At 47.7% G+C, this 22523-nt stretch overlaps 1 protein-coding gene and 1 long non-coding RNA gene across 2 annotated transcripts; both read right to left on the reverse strand.

The window, feature by feature from the left end:
• Positions 1-8026: 8026 nt before the first annotated feature.
• On the reverse strand, positions 8027-9893 carry LOC128845845 (uncharacterized). The gene is made up of 4 exons (XR_008446742.1): positions 9826-9893; positions 9360-9423; positions 8569-8645; positions 8027-8435 (listed from the first exon to the last, which is right to left on the reverse strand). It is a non-coding gene; the product is annotated as an uncharacterized LOC128845845 (long non-coding RNA).
• A 1774-nt stretch (positions 9894-11667) lies between these two features.
• Positions 11668-20766, reverse strand: BPIFB6 (BPI fold containing family B member 6). The gene is made up of 8 exons (XM_054045938.1): positions 20681-20766; positions 16920-17066; positions 16409-16472; positions 15375-15435; positions 14376-14467; positions 13918-14094; positions 12029-12199; positions 11668-11751 (listed from the first exon to the last, which is right to left on the reverse strand). Exons 1-8 carry the CDS (start codon positions 20764-20766, stop codon positions 11668-11670), a joined length of 882 nt encoding a protein of 293 aa, XP_053901913.1.
• Positions 20767-22523: the final 1757 nt, after the last annotated feature.

Consider the following 22523-nt stretch of genomic DNA (forward strand, 5'->3'; position numbering starts at 1 on the left):
TCCTCCTTCTCTGTAGCTGACCTGCAACTGGCAGCCCTTATATACAAAAAAATCTGTGACTGGAATGAGGAAAATGACATGACTGAGGAAAAAGTCAGGCTAATTGTTTGGGTTTAACAATAAGGTGTGATCTCTGATGTCTTCCAATGCAAATATTTCCTTATAGATGTGAAAAGTTAGGTAAATTATTGAGCAACATGTATCAAATGCACATCCTGGTTTCTGGCCAGCACTTAGTTCGGCATTCCAGGGTGCTAATCCATAAAGGTTGACCTAAAAGGTCCTTGCCTCTTTGCTAGTCTAGTGCAGTGAGTTTTCTGCCTTGCTGCTCAACTGAATAGTAAAACTGGGATTGGTATGTAGGGCTGGTTGAAAATCTTCCCATTGAAACAGTTTTTGATGGCTATGTGGGTCTTTCATTAAATGAGGTGGGGGTGAGAAAAAAAAAAGTGTCTGCTTTCCTCGGAAAATTTCAACTTATAAGAAAACGTGACCACCTGAAAACAAAACCCTTTTCAGTTTTCAGCCAAATACCAAAAAAATTCAGCTTGAAATCTGTAGTTCGGGTACCTCATGCCCCCATCCACCTCTACAGGCTGGGTTCTCCAGCTAGACTACATCTCCCATGATGCACCACAACCAGGGGCTCCCAGCATGCACTGTGGTGGCTTAGCAAGGGGGAGACTGTGGTTTATAATTGGAAATGAAGCCCAGCACACACAGAAGAATGAAGGTGTGAGGCACTTGAACTATAACTCCCATGAGGCATTGCAGCATCATTTCCAATTTAAAATTTTTGGTTTTCAGCCAGAAGTTTTTGCTTGTAAACAAAATGGCAGATGGAATTCAATACTGATAAGTGCAAAGTAATGCACGTGGGAAAACATAATTCCAGCTACACAAATGATGGTGTTTAAATTAGCTGTTACCACTCAAGTAAAATCTGTATGATGGACACAGCACTGACCAGCCAAGGGAAAGAGAAGCCATGTGAGTTAATATAGGGCTCAAGGTCCAGAAGTCAGGAGGATCCTAGGCTGTAGCCACTGATTTTTCTGGCCTGGTGCTGGCACCACAGTAAATTATAACCCACCCACTGCACGGTGTGCATGTTTCCTGCACTCGTTAGCACATTAAGCAGTACCCATGAGGTCTTGTCTCTGTTGAGTCACTGAGTGACCATACACGATGCACTTAGGGCCAGCCTGTGGCATAAAGCGGAGGTGCCTTTTCCATTTGGGACAGTGCTCTGTGGCCAGCCAGGTCCAGGAGCCATCCACCTGGGAGAGAGGGTCCCAGGGATGCACCGATAGAGCAGTCCCTGCAGGCAAAGGGGGATTGGTGGGACACGTGATTAGTTGTGAATGAACCACTCATTACCATTAGAGAGACTTCCCAATGGGATTCTCTGCACCTGTGAGGCACAATGCGGGACCCACCAGAAAAGCACCTGCTCGGATTTAACACTTTGTTTAAACTTCTGACAGAAAGACGTGTCCCCAGAGGATTAGCCAAGATGGCTTTTAAAGCCATCACACTACTTCCAGCTTTGAAGATCTTATCTAGCAGCCAAAGTCAGCATAGGAGCGGTGCCAAGGTACTTATAATGCTGCCATTGTCCCAGCAACTTAATCACTCCCTAACCTCAAAAGAACAACGGGTTTCATTGCTGGCTAGAACATGACATGTAATGGGATACAAGTGTGTGTTGATAAAGGAGTGTTGTGCTGTCAGCTCATCTGAGTCACATCAAACTTGGAGTGGATGAAAATAAGAAGCATGAAATCAGCAGAAGCACAGCTCCGGTAAATGTCACTGGGATTAATCAAGAAGACCGGACTGTGTAATAATGGGACACCTTTCCATGACAAAGAGCCGCTGCTCATTAGTGACCTTTCATTCATGCTCAGAAGTTGGCTTCTTGTCAGCTGTAGTCAAATAGAGATGTCAATGGAAGTCATGTGCCTGTTTTAAGGGCACCATAATGGCATTACATATGTTGTGCAAATTGAAGGGGATTTTCCTAAAAAGAATCACATTGAGACCAGTTCTAAGGTACTTTCGTAAATGTAACTCGCAAGACACAACGATTAAGAAATTAAATTATTGTAGGAAGAAAGGAATAGAGATGAAACTGGAGGAGATGAGACTAGTTCAAAAGGAGAAGAATGGGGTGAATAGAATATGATTTTGGTGCCAGTAATCACTGCGCAATCTTAATTGGAAAGCAGATAACATACCTAAGAGGAGACTAAGGCTTGTCTACACTTGAAATGCTACAGTGGCACAGCTGCACCACTTCGGAGTAGACAGTACCTATGCCAACAGGACAGGTTCTGCCATCGGCGTAGGGAATCCACCCCCCCGAGAAGCAGTAACTAGGTTGATGGAAGAATTCTTCCGGTGACTTAGCGCTGTCTACACAGGGACTTGGGCATCTTAACTACGCTGCTCAGAGGGGTGGATTTTTCACGCCCCTGAGTGACCATTATGCTGACTTAGTTTTCCAGTGTAGACCAGGCCTTAGAGAGATCTGGGGACTAGGGAGAAGGAAACTGGCATTGCAAATGTGTGTGAGAGAAAAACAATTGAAATCAGGTGATGGGAGAATTAAGTTGTTATGGAGTCCAGTTATCTGTCTCCTTCAGCCTAAAGGGCCCCATGTGTGTGACTCCTGTTGGGGGGAGGGATAACTCAGTGGTTTGAGCATTGGCCTCCTAAACCCAGGGTTCTGAGTTCAATCATTGAGGAGGCCACTTAGGGATCTGGGGCAAGATCAGTACTTGGTCCTGCTAGTGAAGGCAGGGGGCTGGACTCGACGACCTTTCAAGGTCCCTTCCAGTTCTAGGAGATAGGATATCTCCATTAATTTATTTATTTATTGAAGTGACTCCATTAACATGGATAGTGATGGGAAAATAGACTCCCAGGGCCAGATTCCAAATGCAGCGATTGTGGTATCGCCACTGGTGTCAGCTGAGCGATCTGGGTTTATATCAATGTGACTTAGAGCAGAATCTGGCCTGCAGGAGTTTTGGATATTCCTGTATCACTGAGCTCAACACAGTGCGGAAAAAAACCTTTTACCCTGACTTAAAAGAATCAGACACCTTGGCTGCTCTATGCGGCACCACTGGGATCACTCTTATACAAGCGGCAGCCTCTCTGCTCATATACACCCCATCCCATCCCTGCTGCCAGAGGGAAGGAGATGTGGGCTGAGGTGCCCCTATACTGTGCTAATCTCCAGCTGTGCTTTTAGCCCCTAGGGGCCATTAGCAGCCAATGCAAGTTAGAGCTGCTCATAGGCTTCTCTCACTTGTCTGGAAACAGACCTATTCATGGTCTACGTGCAGTGCCGGTGGGTGATGCAGGACCAGAGAGTCATGCATACTCCCCCAGTCAGCTTCCAATAGCCCTTACACCACACACCTAGTGGCATTATCATAATTGCCAAAAACGAAGGTTTGGGGCCTGCAAAGAGCGTTTGGTGGGAAATCAAATAGACACCACCTGGGATTTGCCATTTGATTTGGGTTTTCCCTGCGAGATATGGAAAGATATTTTGATTTTTTTTTCTTCCATCAGAATTCAAGCTTGGTTCTCATCAGCTGCCGAAGGAGTGAGAATGAAGATCTTCATTTTTTCTTGGAATTGAAAAGAATGTTTGCTAAGCAATGGGGAGAGAAGGTACAAAAACCATCTCTCACAGGGAAACATCTCTGCGGCGTCTGGCTGCTCTTCTCTTTGATTAGAATTTTTTGCTGAAGACAATTTCTTGTCAGCATTACAAAGTGAATGCTTTCTGTGTTTCGCATTATAGGCATGGAAAGATCATTGGTTTTCATGGCTGGCTTTTACAGACTTTTTAGGGACACCATCTTGAAAACAAGTGCAAAGCCATTTTCAAAGTTAGCCTTAAATCTCCACTAGCTACCTGATGAATGACATCTACCTTTAACATCTTGCCGCCAAGTTAAAGGCTGGATGAATGGACTGTAAGGTGGATAGAAAGCTGGCTAGATCGTCGGGCTCAACAGGTAGTGATCAATGGCTCCATGTCTAGTTAGCAGCCGGTTTCAAGCGGAGTGCCCCAAGGGTCGGTCCTGGGGCCGGTTTTGTTTAATATCTTTATTAATGATCTGGAGGATGGTGTGGACCGCACTCTTAGCAAGTTTGCAGATGACACTAAACTGGGAGGCGTGGTAGATACACTAGAGGGTAGGGATCGGATATAGAGGGACCTAGACAAATTAGAGGATTGGGCCAGAAAAAACCTGATGAGGTTCAACAAGGACAAGTGCAGAGTCCTGCACTTAGGATGGAAGAATCTCATGCACTGCTACAGACTAGGGACCGAATGGCTAGGTAGCAGTTCTGCAGAAAAGGACCTAGGGGTCACAGTGGACGAGAAGCTGGATATGAGTCAACAGTGTGCTCTTGTTGCCGAGAAGGCTAATGGCATTTTGGGCTGTATAAGTAGGGGCATTGCCAGCAGATCGAGGAACGTGATCATTCCCCTCTATTCGGCATTGGTGAGGCCTTATCTGGAGTACTGTGTCCAGTTTTGGGCCCCACACTACAAGAAGGAGGTGGAAAAATTTGAAAGAATCCAGCGGAGGACAACAAAAATTATTAGGGGTCTGGAGCACATGACTTATGAGGAGAGGCTGAGGGAACTGGGATTGTTTAGTCTCCAGAAGAGAAGAATGAGGGGGGATTTGATAGCTGCTTTCAACTACCTGAAGGGGGGTTCCAAAGAGGATGGAGCTCGGCTGTTCTCAGTGGTGGCAGATGACAGAACAAGGAGCAATGGTCTCAAGTTGCAGTGGGAGAGGTCTAGGTTGGATATTAGGAAACACTGTTTCACTAGGAGGGTGGTGAAGCACTGGAATGCGTTGCCTAGGGAGGTGGTAGAATCTCCTTCCTTGGAGGTTTTTAAGGCCCGGCTTGACAAAGCCCTGGCTGGGATGATTTAGTTGGGAATTGGTCCTGCTTTGAGCAGGGGGTTGGACTAGATGACCTCCCGAGGTCCCTTCCAACCCTGATATTCTATGATTTTATAATTCTATACCAAAGTGTTTGCAATCTTTGAACTGTGAAAGCAGCAAACAAAAAGTAATTTTTACTTATCAAATTTCACCCTGGATATTTTGGTGGACAATTGCTTGTAAACATATGCAGAGACCTTTTCAGAATTAATCTTGTAATTCAACAGCAGATCCCAGATTAATGATGTCTGCAAATGCAAAAGAGTCTGCAATTTTTGAAAGCCTTTTTACTGTGAAAGCAGAAGCCCAGAGATTATGTTTGCTAAATGCAAAGATATTTGCACTCTTGGAACGCCCTCGTTATAGAATTCTGAATGTTTTGATACCATAGGCACTGCTAAAATCCCCATAAAGAGAGCCATGCTGTTTACTGTACCTCTATATGCCAAGGCGTGGAATGCATTTAAGAGATTGGACCATAGCATTGTGCACCCAAAATCCAAATTAATGACTACAAATGATGAAGGGAGCCGTGAGCAGCAGTACGGTCCTGTCCACATTAATTAAATGGCTTCTTTATTGCTGATTTTGCAAACACAGACAATACAGGGACCAACTTTTCCAAAATGATTTCTTGTGCAAAATGGCTGGGTTTAAAAAAAAAAAACGGACTGCCAGTGAGACAAGGGAAGAGTTTTATGGGATAGTGGGAAATGTACTGAACATGTGAGAAAATAATAAACAAATATGACCTTGAGAAGTAGCTGGTTTGTGCTGACTCTGGAAGCAGACCTCATAGACGCTCGGTGCAAAAGGAGACGGTATCAGGCAAGCTGAACATTTAGCTGGGGAGTGAGTGAGTTGGGAAGAACCCTTCTATTGTGAGAGTCCAACTTGTGTTTGGCAACTTCCGGAACTTTAAACTGTATTCTACTGTTCAGCCACTAGGTGCAGTGTATGTACATCATCTTATTTACAGGAATCTCGGCTGTACCTGGCAGAGCATTAGGGGACCATATGGTGCGTATGCGCTCAGTAATTCCCACACTGATTGAGTCTGAGCCAGTCACATCTAACTGGGGCCCCCAGCAGTGACTGGCAGTTTCTATCACATTTCATCACTGGCACTTAGACACATCATCACCGCTGTGCAGGAGAAAATAACGACACCACTTGAAATTCAGACGTACTTGGTATCCCATGGAGTATGGAGTGGGGCAAGGCAGTTACGAGGTGAGCGCGGTCTGTACAATACAGCCATGAGGCGTGGCTAGGTGATCTCCAGCCCATGCCTCAAACTGTGCTCAGCTCCCATGGTGATGGAGAAAGGAGAAGAGCTGCCCCTATTTGCCAGGACAAGAGTTAACTTAACACAATAGGGCACGTTTGCGGTCAAGAATCAGTTTCCTCTTACGGAGCTTTCGTGCCCTGCTTTGTGACCCAGCGGCAGTGAAGGAAGCCATACCGTTGACCGCTTTCATTAAACGGCCACCAAACCTTTTCCTTTGATCTAAGTGCATGGTGCCCTGTGTTTACCAGCAGTCAAGAGTCCCTGGAGTTTGCTGCCATATTGTCCCAGTCCCACTATGTCTTCTCTTGCTTTTAGTATCATAAGTATCACAAGCCTCTAGCATGCTGGGCAGCCCATAAATTCAGCACTCCCCGCTGTCACACATGGCACAATCATAGCCCAGCCTGGCAGGATGTCAGGACCCAGAGGGTCCTAGAAGGCAACTGTATGAATGAGATTCAACTACATTCATAAGAACAGTCAGACTGGGTCAAACCAAAGGTCCATCTAGCCCAGTATCTTGTCTGCCGACCACGGCCAATGCCAGGTGCCCCAGAGGGAATGAACAGAACAGGGAATCATCAAGTGATCCATCCCCTGTCGCCCATTCCCAGCTTCTGGCAAACAGAGGCTAGGGACACCATCCCTGCTCATCCTGGCTAATAGCCATTGATGGACCTATCTTCCATGAATTTATCTAGTTCTTTTTTTAACCCTGTTATAATCTTGGCCTTCACAACATCCTCTGGCAAGGAGTTCCACAGGTTGACTGTGTTGTGTGAAGAAATACTTTGTTTGTTTTAAACCTGCTGCCTATTAATTTCATTTGGTGACCCCTAGTTCTTGTGGTATAAGAAGGTAAATAACACTTCCATATTTACTTTCTCCACACCAGTCATGATTTTATAGACCTCTATCATATCCCTCCACCCTTAGTCGTCTCTTTTCCAAGCTGAAAAGTCCCAGGCTTATTAATCTCTCCTCATACAGCAGCCATTCCATACCCCTCATCATTTTTGTTGTCCTTTTCGGAACCTTTTCCAATCCAATCTCTCTTTTTTTGAGATGGGGCGACCACATCTGCACGCAGTGCAGCTGCTGGTCATTTGTTCCCAGGCACCTACCTAACTAAAATGAAGGGAATCAATGTTCCATTTGCTCTCTTGAAATATCCCTGCGTAGACAGTCATTGCCATGGACAGTGTGTGCGCTGACCAGCTGCAGAGCGCTGCACACTCAGAGGTTCATAACAACCCAGTGAACTTGCAAAACTGTTTTTATAGAGTAAGAAAAATACAGGTTTCCTTTCCTTTGTTAGATGTTCCATTGAGAGACCTGGGTCATGTTAGAGAGGGGTCCAAGCTGTGGAGTTCAAAACTGTAATCAGACCCAAATCCAAACTTCCCTAACATTTGGGGATGCTCAGATTCACTTTTAGAGATTGGCCCAGGTCAGATCCAGATCTGGACGGGCTCCAGTGGTGCCAGATCCAGTCGTGGTTGGGTTCGGGATATATCGGAACAGTTCGTTTGTAACTCCAGAGCATATTTCAGCACCACATTGCATAAACGGGAGTCTGCTCAAGGCAGGCTCAGGACTGGAAGGGGTTGGAGAGCACTGGCGACATTGTGTGGCGACATCTGCTCAGTGTCCTCCTGCCTAGCACGCTTTCGTTCCTCACAGTCCTGGACTCTGCAGCCAGACACAGCCGGTAAAACCTTCTGAAAAGAGGAAACACCAAGAATGCAGAGAAAGAAACTAGAATCTTTTATCGCAACGGCACATGAAATGTGAAACTCCACTGCCCACAGTGCACTGCTGTTCTAAACTCCCGTGAAGGCTACAAGCTGTAACAAAACGTCACTGAGAAAATGACAGAGATTAATTCTATTCAAGCAAAGGAGAGCCCTTTGATTCCGCTACAGGCAGAGCCCAGCATACGCCAGTTACCGGGAGCGGTGTTGCCTTTTTATATTAGTTCTTTAAAGCCAAAATATTGAATCAAAATGTTACAAATAAAAGAGGAAGACATGCTTCCGGGGACACCAGACTTGCTGTTCTCCGTCTCGCTGACTCTTTCAGTGGTGGTGAATAGTGCAGACACGCCTCCTGGATCAGCTCGATGTGGCTTTTACATTCAGCACAAGAGCATTCTGACAGAAGTAAAACATGTCACAGATATTAGTCACCAGCTAGTTCAGCGCTTCGGTCCCTACGTGCTGACTACCAGCACAGACCATGCAATTTACAGAGAAGCATGTGGCAAGTAAGTCTCCATACACTTACCTCAGACATGCTAATATCAGCATTTGCATATTTAATGCCTAGCAGGTGAGGCAGAGGAATCCCTTCTTGCAGTGCCCCTAAAATGAACAAACAGAAACCAGGGTGAGAACTGCCTTGGGCAGTTGAAGACAGTAGCAGTGCTCTGGTCACTTCTCCCCTAGTCTCCTGCAGCTTCCCAACTTCTGTTAAAAATGCCTAGAAGATTTTGTGTGTACACCCAGGAGGACTATTCTATTATTCCGATGGCACATTTTCCATTCCAAATATCCATCTAACGCCCAATAGCTAGACTGGGTCTTCTGTGTATTTTGTGATCAGCAAACCTAAGGAAAGCTAAGGTCAGATGAGCCCACTGGTGTTTGGAGATTTCCAAAACGTACTGAATTTATGAAAACGATCTCCAGTTTCCCATGGGATCTAGTTTTTATTTTGTCAGCAGGTACCACATTCAAGGAGCTTCCAAAAATGCACCTGTGGTGCATCTGTTTTGCATGCATAGACCTCAGGTTTCCATGAGCAACTGCACATGCAAATGAGCATGAGAACATACACACATTACCTGTTCTGAATGCCCAAATGCAAGTTCTGCATGTGCAAAATGGCTGTGTCTGCAATTTTACTGGGCACAGTTATTCACTGACTCGTGAAAGTTCAAGTTGGAAAGGCTTTGCTAGGTCAGTTAGTCCATGCCACTGTCAGAAAAGGTTATTTCAGTCTAAAGAAAGTACTGGTCGTCATGTTCTCTGAGAAGGATAAACAGTTTACAAAATGAAACCATCTCATTGCCTTACCATTGATTGCTGGCACATACGCAGCTTCAATAATATTCACCAAAAATCCCTTCACCAGCAACTCCTGAAAAGAGAGAAGTGATCTACTAATCCTGCCACAAGCAGCTTCCACCCCAGTCACTTTATATTGGCTCTGATTTCACCGGTGCAGACGTCCGGTTACAATGGCCCTGAATTCAGGCAAATTGCTTGTTTCAAGAGCAGGATGGAAAAATTTGAAAAATTCAAAATCTCGAAGGAAAATGACCATTTCCGCCCCACCCCCCATTTTACCACCAGTTGTAGTATTTCCTTTGGCAATGGCTCAGGACTCTTCCACAGGTCAGCTAGTGACCGAGAATCAGAGCGCAGTGCAAATTATCTCCCTCTGAGGCCAAATAGATCACCTCGGACAAACAGAGCCCTAAGAGCCTTGCTGTAATTGTCTCCTGTCCTTCACAGGCTTTTATGTTATCTAAGTACAAACCCTGGACATCAACAGCCCCTCCATCTCGATAATGAAAGCGGGATTGGAGTGAATGAGGAACCTTGAACCTTCAATGCACACACTGTTAATGCAGAACAGATTTTCATTGCAGCATTGTTGCAAGTCTTGGGGAGGGTTATTTATTGACCAAAAGTCTTCCAGGAATTAAAGTGAGTGCATTAACTCACAGCGATTGTTCCAGATTGCTAATACTTCCTGGCAAAAGAGGTGGTGAGTTCTCCAATTAATTTGTCACTAGAACTTCTTACTTGTAATAACATTTTGATTTAGGGGATTATAGCACATTGATTTTTGAAATAAAACTATTACTAGGAATACAAGAAATCCAGCTGGGTTCCCAGGAATGAACTCCAGGGCTAGACATTTTAGACCAACACGTCAACACTCAGATTCATAGATACAATTATTCTTCAGCATTTGCTTGTGCCAAGTATCACACACTCCACTGAACTCACAGCGAACGTGCCGATGGACGAAGCCGCCAAGGCCATTTCATACAAGCTGCAGAGAAAGGAAATAGGCCTTGTCATCTCCTCTCCATCCCTTGTTTTGCCTGCCGCTGGCCGCATTTCCCGCAACCCAGCCCCCTTTCCTCCCTCCAGCCTCTTCGTTTGACTTGCTGCCCTGGATCAACGTCTCCACTCACTACAAGGGCCAGACGTCTGACAGAGCTTGGGCTTTATCTCTGCACTGACTCCACTGATTTACGCCGGTGTAAGCAAAAGGAAAAGCTGACCTTCTCTTTACCAGAAAGATAGGTATAGAGATGAACGAACCTCCCCATTAACTCGCAGAACCACTGTTCTCCCTTCCCCGACCTACAGCTGGGCAGGAAATTCTTTTCCTGTCCCACAAAAATTGTCAAAATTTTGAACAATTTTCCTGTCCTAAATTGGGAGGAAAAAATCAAAATCTTGAAATTTTTTTTATAAACCAAAGACGCTGGGAAAAAATTCAAATGAAATATTTTGTTTCGATTTTGACAAGGGTGTGTCTGTTTATGGTGGGGGGGGGGGTGCTTTGTTTTTTAACTATAATTAGCTTAAATTTCTAAGCAGAAAATCATTTTGAACCAGGCAATGAGAATTTTTCATTCTGATAATGTCTGACATTTTTTTTTTTTTGACAATTTTGAAACTTTTTTCAAAATTCTTTAATCGAAAAATGTGTCAAAACTTTTCAGAACGCTTCCATTTTGACCAACTGGAGTTTTCCAACCAAAAAAATGTTGAAAAATTCCCAATCAACCCCCCTCAACTCTCCCAACAGGCGCTGGATTGGCTTTCCTTGAGTCTCAATGGGTCCCAGCTGTAAGGGTATTTTCTAATTGATAATTTTATCAAAAGTCTCCTGGAGGAGATGGGGGAAGGAAGAGAAGCGGATTTCCTTTTGTTCACTTGTCAGTCCGATTTCCTCTTGGGTCTTTTAACTCCTTGGCTCCGGGGCTCACCACAGCTGACTGACCCACCTTGCTCTGTCCATTCTCCATGTCCACACATAATACTTTTCTTTATTGTAACTACGGATGCGACTGGCCCTAATCAAGATCAAAATTCTGCACATTTTATCTTATTCACAGTTCACCCACCTCAGAACTGGGGGTTGCGAACACTTAAAATGATCAAGACTATGTGGCCCCAGCCCATCCTGCTGCCCCTCGGGGGCTCAGCACCGTTCCCTCTACCTAATTCGTCCTACTGGGACTCTACCCAGCGACCCCTCCTGGCACCTAGCAATACCTGGGCATGGTTTCTCTGTACCTGGCCTTTCCAATAGTCAGGAATTATCACACTCTTAATGGTAAGAAACAACGGAATGAGACTAGCAAACGTCTGACCTGTCCAGAGCCAAGGAGATCCGCAGCTTCTCTTCTTGAAGAGAGAATTGGGTCCCCAAATTGATATGCTGCAATGAGAAAACCGAGTCAGCACCGGAAGTGGGTTCAGTCCTGCATGGCAGCACGTGGGCATGGAGCCAGACCTTTGGCCAGCATCAGTCTCCACTGAGCCATTTTAGCGACGCGAAGGGGGCTTCCAGCTGCCCCACAGAACACAGAGGAATGCCCAGGGGATGCTAAGCAGGGCCCAGCATCCTGCCTCCCATCTAGGAGGGTGTGTTGGGGGCAGGCTGTGGACGCTCTAGCTCTCCCTAGAGCAGCCCCTAACCGATCATTTCAACGTACAATGTTGAGGACGAAGAGGGACTCCTGAGCAGCGTCGGGCTGCGACGTGAGGAACTCCGCGGTGCCGAAGAGATGCACGAGGCCTTTGTCCTGCTGCATGGTGAGCACGGGCCGTTGAGTTATTCGGATTTCGATAACCATCGGCTGAGATGGAGGCAACGACTCCGAGAGCTGGCGAGATTCCAAATGCCGAGATGATAAAGCGACCGGCCCACCCAGCCCCCTCTCTGATCAGCCTCAAAGGCTCTGGAGACCAACACCCGCAAGCCCATCAAACTTCCAGGTTACCCGGAAAATGGTCTCCTGAGAAAAGCATCCCACTGGCATTGAATTGTGTGTAGATCTGAGAATGGTACACGTCCCTTTCACTGGCATTCCCTGATGCTTCCGTGTTCCTTGGGCAAACCAAACTGCCTCTTCTTATATAATAGACACCCCCCCTCCTTGATCAATTAGCAGGTACAACAGCTGGTTTTCTTTATTCTTCTCCCCCGCAATTTTGAGGCGTATCCTGCGAGGGGTTCAGCACCTGTGACTCCCTCCAAAGGCAGTGGAACTACAGGCGCTCAGCCACTCTTGGGATAAAGCCTGGAAGAACCACTAGTACCAGTCCCTCAACATCTGTGAGCACCAAACTCATTCATTTTTGCCCAGATTTGCAGAAATGTGCATGCTTCATTTGCACATGCAATTAGCCCAATGGTGATTGCATGCACCAGTAACCAGCTAGGCACTTAGCTCACTATATGAAGCCCCTGTCGTTATCATGGCACATGCAGTCACAGTAATATGCTGGCAAATGTATCCACAATTCTGAAAAACTGGGCTCTCAAAAATCCCTGGATCTAAGTTAAACCTGGTGAGACAATTCATCATTGTACCCAACGCCCAGGATCTGTCTTGTTGATAAAGCGAAGAGAAAGCAATGCTGGGTTCGGGGAAAGATCCAAAACAGAGGATCCTGGTGGAGGAGGCACCATGCTGTCTGCTTCCACAGAAACTAGGGTGACCAGGTGTCCCGATTTTATAGGGACAGTCCCGATTTTGGGGTCTTTTTCTTATATGGGCTCCTATTACCCCCCATCCCTGTCCCGATTTTTTACACTTGCTGTCTGGTCACCCTGCAGGAACCCTGAGATGCCTCAGAGGCCAGTGGGATAAATCAATAAAGTTCACCAACCGTGGGGATCAAGGCTCCAAGTGTTGTCGTCGTTAATGGAGGAAGCCCAAGAATCTGCCAATAGAACGTTAAGAGGCAGTGAGACGATAGGCTCACGTTAAAAAGGATGGGAGAGCAAAGCAAAATAGGCAACGATTATATAGGAAAACTGAAATCAATGGGCCACAGCCTCAGGTGCATTGGAAAGAGGGCACAGGTAGGTTTCTACCATCTTTCTTCTTCCTCACCCCCTGGGTACAGCCAGGAGCTGCTTTGACCCCTGATCAAGTTAGAGCAGCATCAGCTGGAACGGCCCCCACGAGCCATTCTGGGGCCCAGCATTGTCACCATGCAACAAGCTCTTTTCCTCCACCGCCTGGCATCCTGGCTCCAACACCCACACTCTGCTGGGGGGGAACTCGGGGTAAGTGGCATTAAACTAGTAAGCCAGGTTTGTGCCTAATGCCACCTAGAGATTCCATTATACAAGGGAAATCTGCAGCATTCCTGTAGCATCCAGGTGTATGGTAAATAATGAGTTTCTGAATTTATCTCATGGAGTAAATTTCTTTCCTGCTCCAAGATATTACAGGAGTTGGGACTTTACGCTCGTGACTCCAGCTGCAGGGTCACTGCAGGGGAATGATAAACAGGTATGGATCTTGCCTGAATAGGTGTTTAGGTTTCCTCATTAGCCCCAAAGGAAAAGCCCCAACTTTGAATTGCTCACTGTGGTCTCCGTGACATCAAGGTTGAGGGATGTTTGTAGGAGAGTTAGCTCGGCACTCAGGAAATTCACTGACAGGGCCAGCTGGGTAGCGGAGTCCATTTTCGGCGGCAGGGAGGTAAGAGCTGGGGGGTCGGTGGGAAGGTCAATGAGATCTCCGCCCTCGTGCAGGACCGTGGTCTGAAAGGAGAGGTAAAGAGAGACATTCGGCCATTTCCAGAGCGGGGCGCAGCGATCCAGAGGGTTTGCATTTGGACAATACACCGGCCACTGGCGGACTCTCTTTGCCTTGTTCTAGGATTTTATGTATAGAGCACTGGCAACTGGGGCACGAGATTGAGCAGCTTCCTTGTCCACGCAGCCCCCTGCTTAAGGCTACAGGGGCCCAGGCAGCACCTATGAGAAGAAGGGTCCCTGAGCCCCCCACATCCCCGCACACCCAGCCCAGCAGTGGGGCTTACATTTAAATCCAGTTCTATGAAATCTTCTCTCGTCACCGGCGGGCTCAGCAAAGCATAGCGGATGCTTCCAGCATCACCGACTGAGCTCGGGGCTACAGAGAAAAAGCGAGAAGCCATTTAAACAGCAGCAAACGCTCTAAGTGCTGCGAACCGGACACAATGGGACGCCCGCGGGAAGCAGAGCAGGGTGCCCTCCCGACGAGGTTAGCCAACCAGTTACACAGGAAGGCAGTAACTTGAGTGCCTCTGCCCTCACTGCTGCCGAATGCTTGGGCCTGGTACAATCCGGGGCTCCCGATGGGATTTCCCTGTTGCTCTCTGCCCACATGAACAAGGCCTGTCACCTGGGCTCTGTAAAGCAGCCCACGCACGCTCTTTGGAGTTCTCTCCTTCAGTTTCCCCACAGACCCTTCTGCCACCCCTGCAATGGTCCTGGTGGCCTGGAAGGCTCCATCTGAAACCCTGAGCAAAACCCAATACAGATCCCTCTGCACTAGCCAGCCCTAGAGAGAGTGAAATAGACCAGGAGAGGACTGGGGATTTGTTCTCGAGAGGACCCTTAATACCCAACTATCTCTATGTGCCTTGAAGAGCAATGAGTTGTCTCCTTAGGCACCACTTCAGAAAAGCACTTAAGCACATGCTCAAAGTTAAGCACATCCTTAAGTCCCCAAGGGGACTAAAGCACTACTCAATGCTAAGCAACTGTTTCGGTGATGTACTGGAGAGGGCTGCTTTCTTGAACTGAGCCCTGATAGTGCAGTGATTGTGGGAGATGTGCAAGGCAACAATTGTGTGACCACCCTCCACCCCATTCCCTTTGTGGGACCAGGCCTGACAGAGCAGCCCCGGAGCTCCCATGAGTGAAAGGACCGCAACTGTGCCTGCAGCAGCACTCCTTGGCCTGCCCGCTCTGGCCTTGAACGAAGGCATCGTCCTTGGGTTTGCTCCGTGTTCTGGGAGCTACTGAGAAGAGGACAAGATGAAGCCACAACTTACAAACCAGGGTGGTGAACTTTTGGTTCACGAGGGTAAGCACAGCATCCACTGCTGGACACAGCTACAAGGTGAGAGGAGAAACAAAACTCCAGTGAGGCACAAGCAATAACAAGACCCAGAGCCGGGCATTTTCCCTACTGCGAAGCTTTTGGATTCATCGGTGCAGGGCCAGATTCTCCTCTAACTTCCAGCAGTGTCCCAGTGGGGTCACTCCAGTGGAGCTACTGCCCGATCTACACTGACCTACACAAAAGTTCTCCACACCGAGGAGACGGGTCTCAGAGAGGGACCAGCCGTGGTTTATTTAGGATCCATCTACACACAAACTTCCTCTGGTTTAACGGAAGCACTTTAGGCAAACCAATGTAAAGCTCTGTGTGGACACTCACTCCGATTTAGCTTAAATGTGTTTCGAATCAATTTAAGCTGAACTGAAAGAAGCCTGATTTAAACTGAAGTATGAGTGTTCACACAGCGTAGTTCATCGGCAAAAAATAGGAGTGTAAACGTGGTGGCAGATGTCAGCAATGTGAGTATGTACCCAGGGTCCCTGGAGAGCTTGCCCTACTGCATCTACACACTGCTGTTTGCAGCTGGGCTAGCAAGGGCACGTCTACCCGAGCTGCAATCCCAACTCCAGTTGGCAGTGTGGACACGCTCTCATCAGTCAATAACACACCTCCAGTTAAACAGCTGCAAGCGTGTGTGTAAGCAAGTCCCTAAACATTGAAGGGTTGTCGAGACATGGTCATTCACCATTGTGACCACTGTAGGCAAATGTTGCGTCTGTGTCACTCTGTCTGAGATGACAAGCTCTTTGGGACAAGAACTGTGTCTTCATTTATATTCGTACAGACCCCAGCACATTGCAGGGGGGACCAGAAACAGACAAATACTAGAGCACATTTACTGTTACCCAAAAGTGTCCTACTTCAAATACAAACAGTATGAGAATGGTTTACTGACCACCACCCCTGGGCAGTTCTTCTCTGGAGGAACAATGGTTAGTGGATGAATTACACGAACAGACTTACCAGGTCTGGCAAGACTTTTTGAAGGGTGGTAACCAGGAACTTATTCACAATCTCGGGCAGCATGCTGGGGAAAGGTGGTAAAGAAAGAAATCAACAGAGTAAATAAAGAGATTCAAAATGACAACAGTTGCTGCAAAGCAAAAGGTCAGAGGATCAGCTCCGGAAGAATCCAGGTGGCAAACTAGTCAGAAGTGTTTTGTGCTGGCTTTAAACAAGGCCAAAAGGTTCCCGTTCCTAGCAGAAGCTCCATCATCCTGGAGATCATTTCAGGGCACGTCGATGGATACCGCATGGAAATTCAGTCAGTTGTCTGTGGGTGAAATTCACTCCAGTACCGGGGGGCCAGCACAAGGCCGTTGCTCTTTTCCTCTAGCACTAGTGCTCTGATTTTCACTCTGCCGGCACTGAGCTGGGGACGGGCCCTTGTGGTTATAAGTGTTAAGTATTACAAACAATGGCAAATCTAGTGAGCATTGTCCTCCATAGCAGAGGCTAAATCTCGGGCACTCACCTGCTGGGAAGGTTGGTTTTAACACTAACGAGAGAAATCTGGCAGTCGCCAACGCTGAATTTGGGGCAACCCAAGTCATCCTGCGACAGTTTGTTCTTGGCGGTCATGTTTGCAACCACCGTGATTTCCATATTTGCACCTATAAAGCTGCACAGAGCAAACTTCAGTTACCTCCTGGTGAATTCTTTACGTGCGTCATCCTGCCGGGAGACCAGCTAGCCTCCAGAAGGGAACTGACTGGTTCAGGGTCCATGCCAGCTGATCTCCTCCTTCTGATGCCTTAATGCTGCTGAGGGCTGCTCACCCTGACCTTTCCAGCTGGCTAAAGGGAGGGGGGGCTTCTGGGGTGGTCCCAGGGAGTTGCCTTAGGGAAACGGTTAAGAAATCACTGCCCTAGAGTCCATGTGCATTGAGTCTAAGACGACATGTCTAGCGCTGCTCGGGTCTGTTTATTTATCTCATGGCAATAAAACTCCTTAAAACTCTCCTGCCTCTTGCTCATCTTCTGGCTACCTGATTTTATGGAAACCTTGAATGTACCCTTTGGCTAGGGACGTAGAGCTAACGCTATAGCCACACGAGCCCATGCATGCTGAGCTGGTGAGAGGCAGGCAATGCCGAGCGCCGGAGTGGTGAGAGCTGCTTCCCGGGAAGAGACGGCTCTCCATCAGATCAATGCACTGTGCCTCTGGAAAGGCAGGCAGAGGAAGAACGGACGCTGGATGCACCAGGGAGGGTACGAGATACAAGTCCAGCCTGGTGATCTTTGGCATGCCAGGTGTGCCTTACACACGGAGTCTGTTTGATAAGTGCTGGTGGGGGGCCCCTCTGCACGTTACCACCCCTTCTCTTCCTTAACTTTGCAGCTCTCAGGCCCAAACTAAGCCCTTGTTTGCCAGATGCTCTCAGCTCTGGCTAACCCATCTGCACAGAATGCCACATGCCGGCCACTGCACTTCAGGTGTTGGACATTTTTGCAGAAGATGGGAAATAAACATGTTGCATTCCTTGCTGTCCTGAATAGAATTGTTTTTAATTCCTTATCAGCTTCCTGGGATCATTCACTCAAGGAACTTGGGAAATAGTTTATCCACTAGATCTGCTCACACGGTGCCTTTTCCCAGGTTCCCCAGGGAGACCTTATTTGTTTTCAAATATTATCAGTTCAATACGAATTGGTTAAAAGGAACGACGCCTTCTCACACCCCGAGCAGGATTGCACTCACCTCTTCCCAGTGATGGTTATGCGAGTTAACACAGCCATGAAGAGCCCAGTCCCTGGTAAGAATGTTAGTGTTATCTCAGGGGGTTGAACGTCTTTAACTTTTACCCTATGGGATAAAAACAGGTGAGTAGTTAGGAGAGCAGGTGCCTGCACCGGTGAGACCGGAGTCTAAAGGGATACAAATCCCGTCAGGATTATTCCATTTGTCATTGCAGCAGCGTCTAAGGGCTCCGGTCTGGGATCAGAACCCCACGTGCTGTAGAGACACAGAACTAAGAGATGCTCCCCTGTCGTGAAGCGTGCAGACTAAAGAAGAAACCTAGAACCCTCCGTGACGGGCAGACCACGTCTCCATGGCCTATGCAGAGGTTTGATATGCAGGTCAAAAATTCCTAAACAAACAGGGGACAAGTTATAGTAATCATAGAAGCGTAGGCCTGAAAGGGACCTCAAGAGGCCATCGAGTCCATCCCCCTGTGCTGAGGCAGGACCAAGTAAACCTGGACCATCCTCACAGGCGTTTGTCCCACCTGTCCTTAAAACACTCCAACGCCAGGGATTCCACAACCTCCTCAGAAGCCTGTTCCAAAGCTCAGCTACCCTCAGAGGGAGAAAGTTTTTCCTAACATCCAACCTGAATCTCCCTGGCTGCAGATTACTGCTCGTCCTGCCATCAGTGCACATGGAGAACAATTCATCACCGTCCTCCTTAAAACGGCCCTTCACAGATTGGAAGACTTACCAGGTCTCCCCTCAGTCTTTTTTTCTCAAAACTAAATATTCCCAGGGTTTTTAACCTTTCCTCATAGGACAGGGTTCTCAACTTGCAATCCTTTTTGTTACTTTTTCCTGGACTCTCTCTCCACTTTATCCACATCTCTCCCAAAGTGGGGTGCCCAGAACTGGGCACAGGACTTCAGCTGAGGCCTCCCCAGTGCTGAGCAGAGCAGGACAATTACCTCCGAGGTCTTGTCTTGTTAATACACCCCAGATTTCTATTAGCCTTGTTTGCAACTGCATCCCACTGTTGTCTCATATCAGTGATGATGGAGTCTTCCTAAAAGTGGCGGGGCCCGGAGGCCTCGTCCCTCCTTTTCCCCACAAGGTCCCACCCCTCAGCCAAGCCGGAGCTGGGCCAGGGAACCCAGGCTCCTCTACCTGCCCGGGGTGGGGGGCCCAAGAGCAGCCCCTGGCTCGTGTCCCCAGGCCCCCGTGGAGGGTCTGTGGTTCCCCACAGCTGCCCCAGGCTCCCTGGGTCGCTCTTCCCTGAGCTGGGCTCCAGCTTCTGGCCTGGCCAGGGGGAAGAGCCTCTGGGGGAAGAGAAGGGGCAGGGGCCAGGCCCATCCACTTTCAAAAGTGTGAGGGCCATGGACCCTTGGCCTCCTCTGTTTTGGCACCCCGACTGATATTCAATTTGTGATCCGCTATCCCCCCAGGTCCTTTTCAGTGTTACCACCTAGCCAGTTATTCCCCATTTTGCACTTGATTTTTTCTTCCTAAGTGAAGTATTTGGCACTTGTCTTTATTGAACTTCATCTTGTTGATGTCAGATCAATTTTCTTGGTGCCACCCACAGATTCTATAAGTGTACTCGCCACTCCATTATCCAAGCCATTAATGAAAATGTTGAACAGAACCAGACCCAGGGCAGACCCCCTGTGGGACCCTGTTAGATACAGCCTCCCAGTTTGACAACAAACCATCGATAACTACTCGGAGTACAGTCTTTCAACCAGTTATGCACACACCTTAGAGTAATTTCATCTAGACCACATTTCCCTAGTTTTCTTATGAGATCATCATTTGGGACAGTCTCAAAAGCCTTACTAAAATCAAAGTATACCATGTCTTCTGAGTCCCCCCATCTGCTAGGCCAGCAACCCCATCAAAGAAGGAAATTAGGTTGATTTAGCATGATTTGCTCTTGACAACTCCATGTTGGCTTTTACTTATTTCCCTATTATCCTCCAGGTGCTTTCAAACTGATTGTTTAATCATTTGTTTCAATATCTTTCCAGGTGTTGAAGTTAGGCTGACTGGTCTGTAATTCCCTGGGTCCTCTTTGTTCCCATTTTTAAAGATCAAAAGTATTATGTTCGCCCTTCTCCAGTTCTCTGGCTAAATGCAAACAATGTCTCCAGATATGGGTGATGCTGTATCTTTGATTTAACTTCAGCCTCTAGTCCCTTCTGTATCTATCCAGGAACTTCTGATCTATGGCCACCCTGTGTTACAGAAATTTGCCGTGTCTACAAGAAACTCCCTAGCAAAGTAAGCAAGAATTACAATATTAATGTCTGCCCTGCTTGGAAGCAGCAGCTCACATGCTGTGTTGCCCTCAGGTGATGGCACCTCCATATGTCTGTAAGGCCAGTCATGCCTTTGTCACTAGCATGCTGCTTTCCATTAAAATCACACTTATTAATGGCTCCAGAGTCATTTGTTTCTCCTCTGGGCTGATGCTTCCACACCTAATGCAAATAGCATTTTTCACCTGCAGAGCATTGACATGCTGCTTGGGTCGTGTTCAACTCACCTTGAAATGCCTTTGATGGGTTTGACACCTGGCTGCTTTTTAGCTGCAGCTGCTGCCAGTTTCTGAAGAATGTCGCTCTCAGTCATTGCGTCGGAGACAGCTGGAATATTTCCGCAAGACAAGGTGTGGTTAGCACAGATGCCTCATCAGCAGGGATGGAGATAAGTGGGGAGGGGGGGGGAAAGGGCGAGGGAATCTTTTGTCAGGGAATTCAGGAGAGCATGCTGTGTAAATCATTCAGTTGCATGGCATTCCTATCCCAGTAAACACAGGTGTGGCTGAGAAGCCCATGATGACAGTCATATGGCAAATTACAGCAATCTTTGCTGTCACTCCGTGTGGCTGACTTCTGTGCAGGGGGTTCCACCTGAACCACCATCTGCTGTGTGTGCATTTTAATTCTACACATGGAATAGCTTTTACTCAGCTCAGCTGCCCACAGGCAATGCCCTCCCGCTTTACTCCTACCCATCAGGCCATCACGTAGCTAGAACCTGCAGGTCTCCTGTCTGTGGGCACTGGTACATTGTCCCACCTCTGGAGAGCAGAACATGCATTTCTCCATGTGAGCGACTTCTACTGAAGATTATGGAAAACAGCAAACAAAGGAAAAACAAATCTAAAGAGTTTAATTCTCAGGCCTGCCTGCGCTGTGGTCAGCACGAGGGGTCAGGTGGCTTTATACCCCTTTAGCACTTCCACCTTCCTGATCCTAGGGAGAGCGTGGCCTCTAGCATGCTTTAAAGTAGCTGCAGGGCTTCTCTAAGTTATGCCCAAGGGGCTGTTCTGGCCTCTGGGAATTGGGGAAGCTCATTGGTGCTTTGGCCATGTGCCACATACTGTGGGCTGCACAAGGGGGCAGCACTGGTTCTACCCCACCTGGGGATTTCCCCAGTGCCCGGCCAGCCGGGGAATTCTCAGCCTTTGCACCACCGAACAGCACACAGCTGCTATATTGAATCCATGGGTCCCCATATTAGAGCGCCCAGGAATTCACGGTCACATTCTGCAGCTGAAGTTAAACACGTGGCTGCAGCTTCAAGGGCACAGAAAACAGGACGGCAATCTCCCCTTTCCCACAGCCATATGCTCCAGCCACACCGGCCTGAGGGGTTCGCTCCAGGCACAGCCGACTCTGACTGACAGGCTAATTAACTCACCACGATCTATTGTTCCCAGATCAATCTTCAGGATGGCCCCAGGGGCGTCCATTCTTTGAGACGTGGCCAGCCAACCACAGGAGAAGAAAATGCACCAAATCCTTAACATCTTCGGCTCCAGCACCGTGGTGCCCAACGTTCCAAGGTGCGAACAGATGGGCTGAAACGAGACCCTCTGCCAACACGACCAGAAAGAGACTCTGTGAGGCTGAGTTCATCACTGCACAGAGCAAACCCACAGTTCAAGGGCCAGACTCTAATCTCACATGAATTGTATTTGGGGGCAACTCCGCTGATGTCAGAAGAGTTAACCAAGGATAAAACCAGCACGTGCGGAGAATCAGCCCCTACTGGTTTTACCTGCAGAAATACAATTTGAACGCACAGTTTAAGGTGCATTTGAATTGGCTCTTGTGGGGGGCGGGGGAAGAGACTCCTACGGTACCTGCTTAACTTGCCCCATACAGAACCAGGGATCTAGGCTGGGGTCTGAGCTGTATTACAAGCATCAGAGTGGCTCAGGGGCTCTTTGCAAACAGAAGAAAGGCAGTTAGTGGAGAGAGTTAACCCCGGGGCTTCCTTGGACGCTGCATGGAGCAATGTCTAAATTTGCATGTGGCCGTCTACGTTTAGGTGCCACCCGCCTGCCCCACTGAACGTTAAACATGCAAAAGGCCCTTTGG

This window comes from Malaclemys terrapin, chromosome 12 (assembly GCF_027887155.1).
Source record: "Malaclemys terrapin pileata isolate rMalTer1 chromosome 12, rMalTer1.hap1, whole genome shotgun sequence".
Taxonomy (NCBI): Eukaryota; Metazoa; Chordata; order Testudines; family Emydidae; genus Malaclemys; species Malaclemys terrapin.

Coding starts and splice junctions, on each gene's coding strand:
- BPIFB6 (XM_054045938.1), bottom strand. CDS start 20,766: ATGACTGAGAGCGACATTCTTCAGAAACTGGCAGCAGCTGCAGCTAAA. Junction 17,067..20,680: donor CCCATCAAAGGCATTTCAAG/GTGAGTTGAACA, acceptor TGCTCTGTGCAG/CTTTATAGGTGCAAATATGG. Junction 14,468..15,374: donor AAAGTTCACCACCCTGGTTT/GTAAGTTGTGGC, acceptor TTTTCTCTGTAG/CCCCGAGCTCAGTCGGTGAT.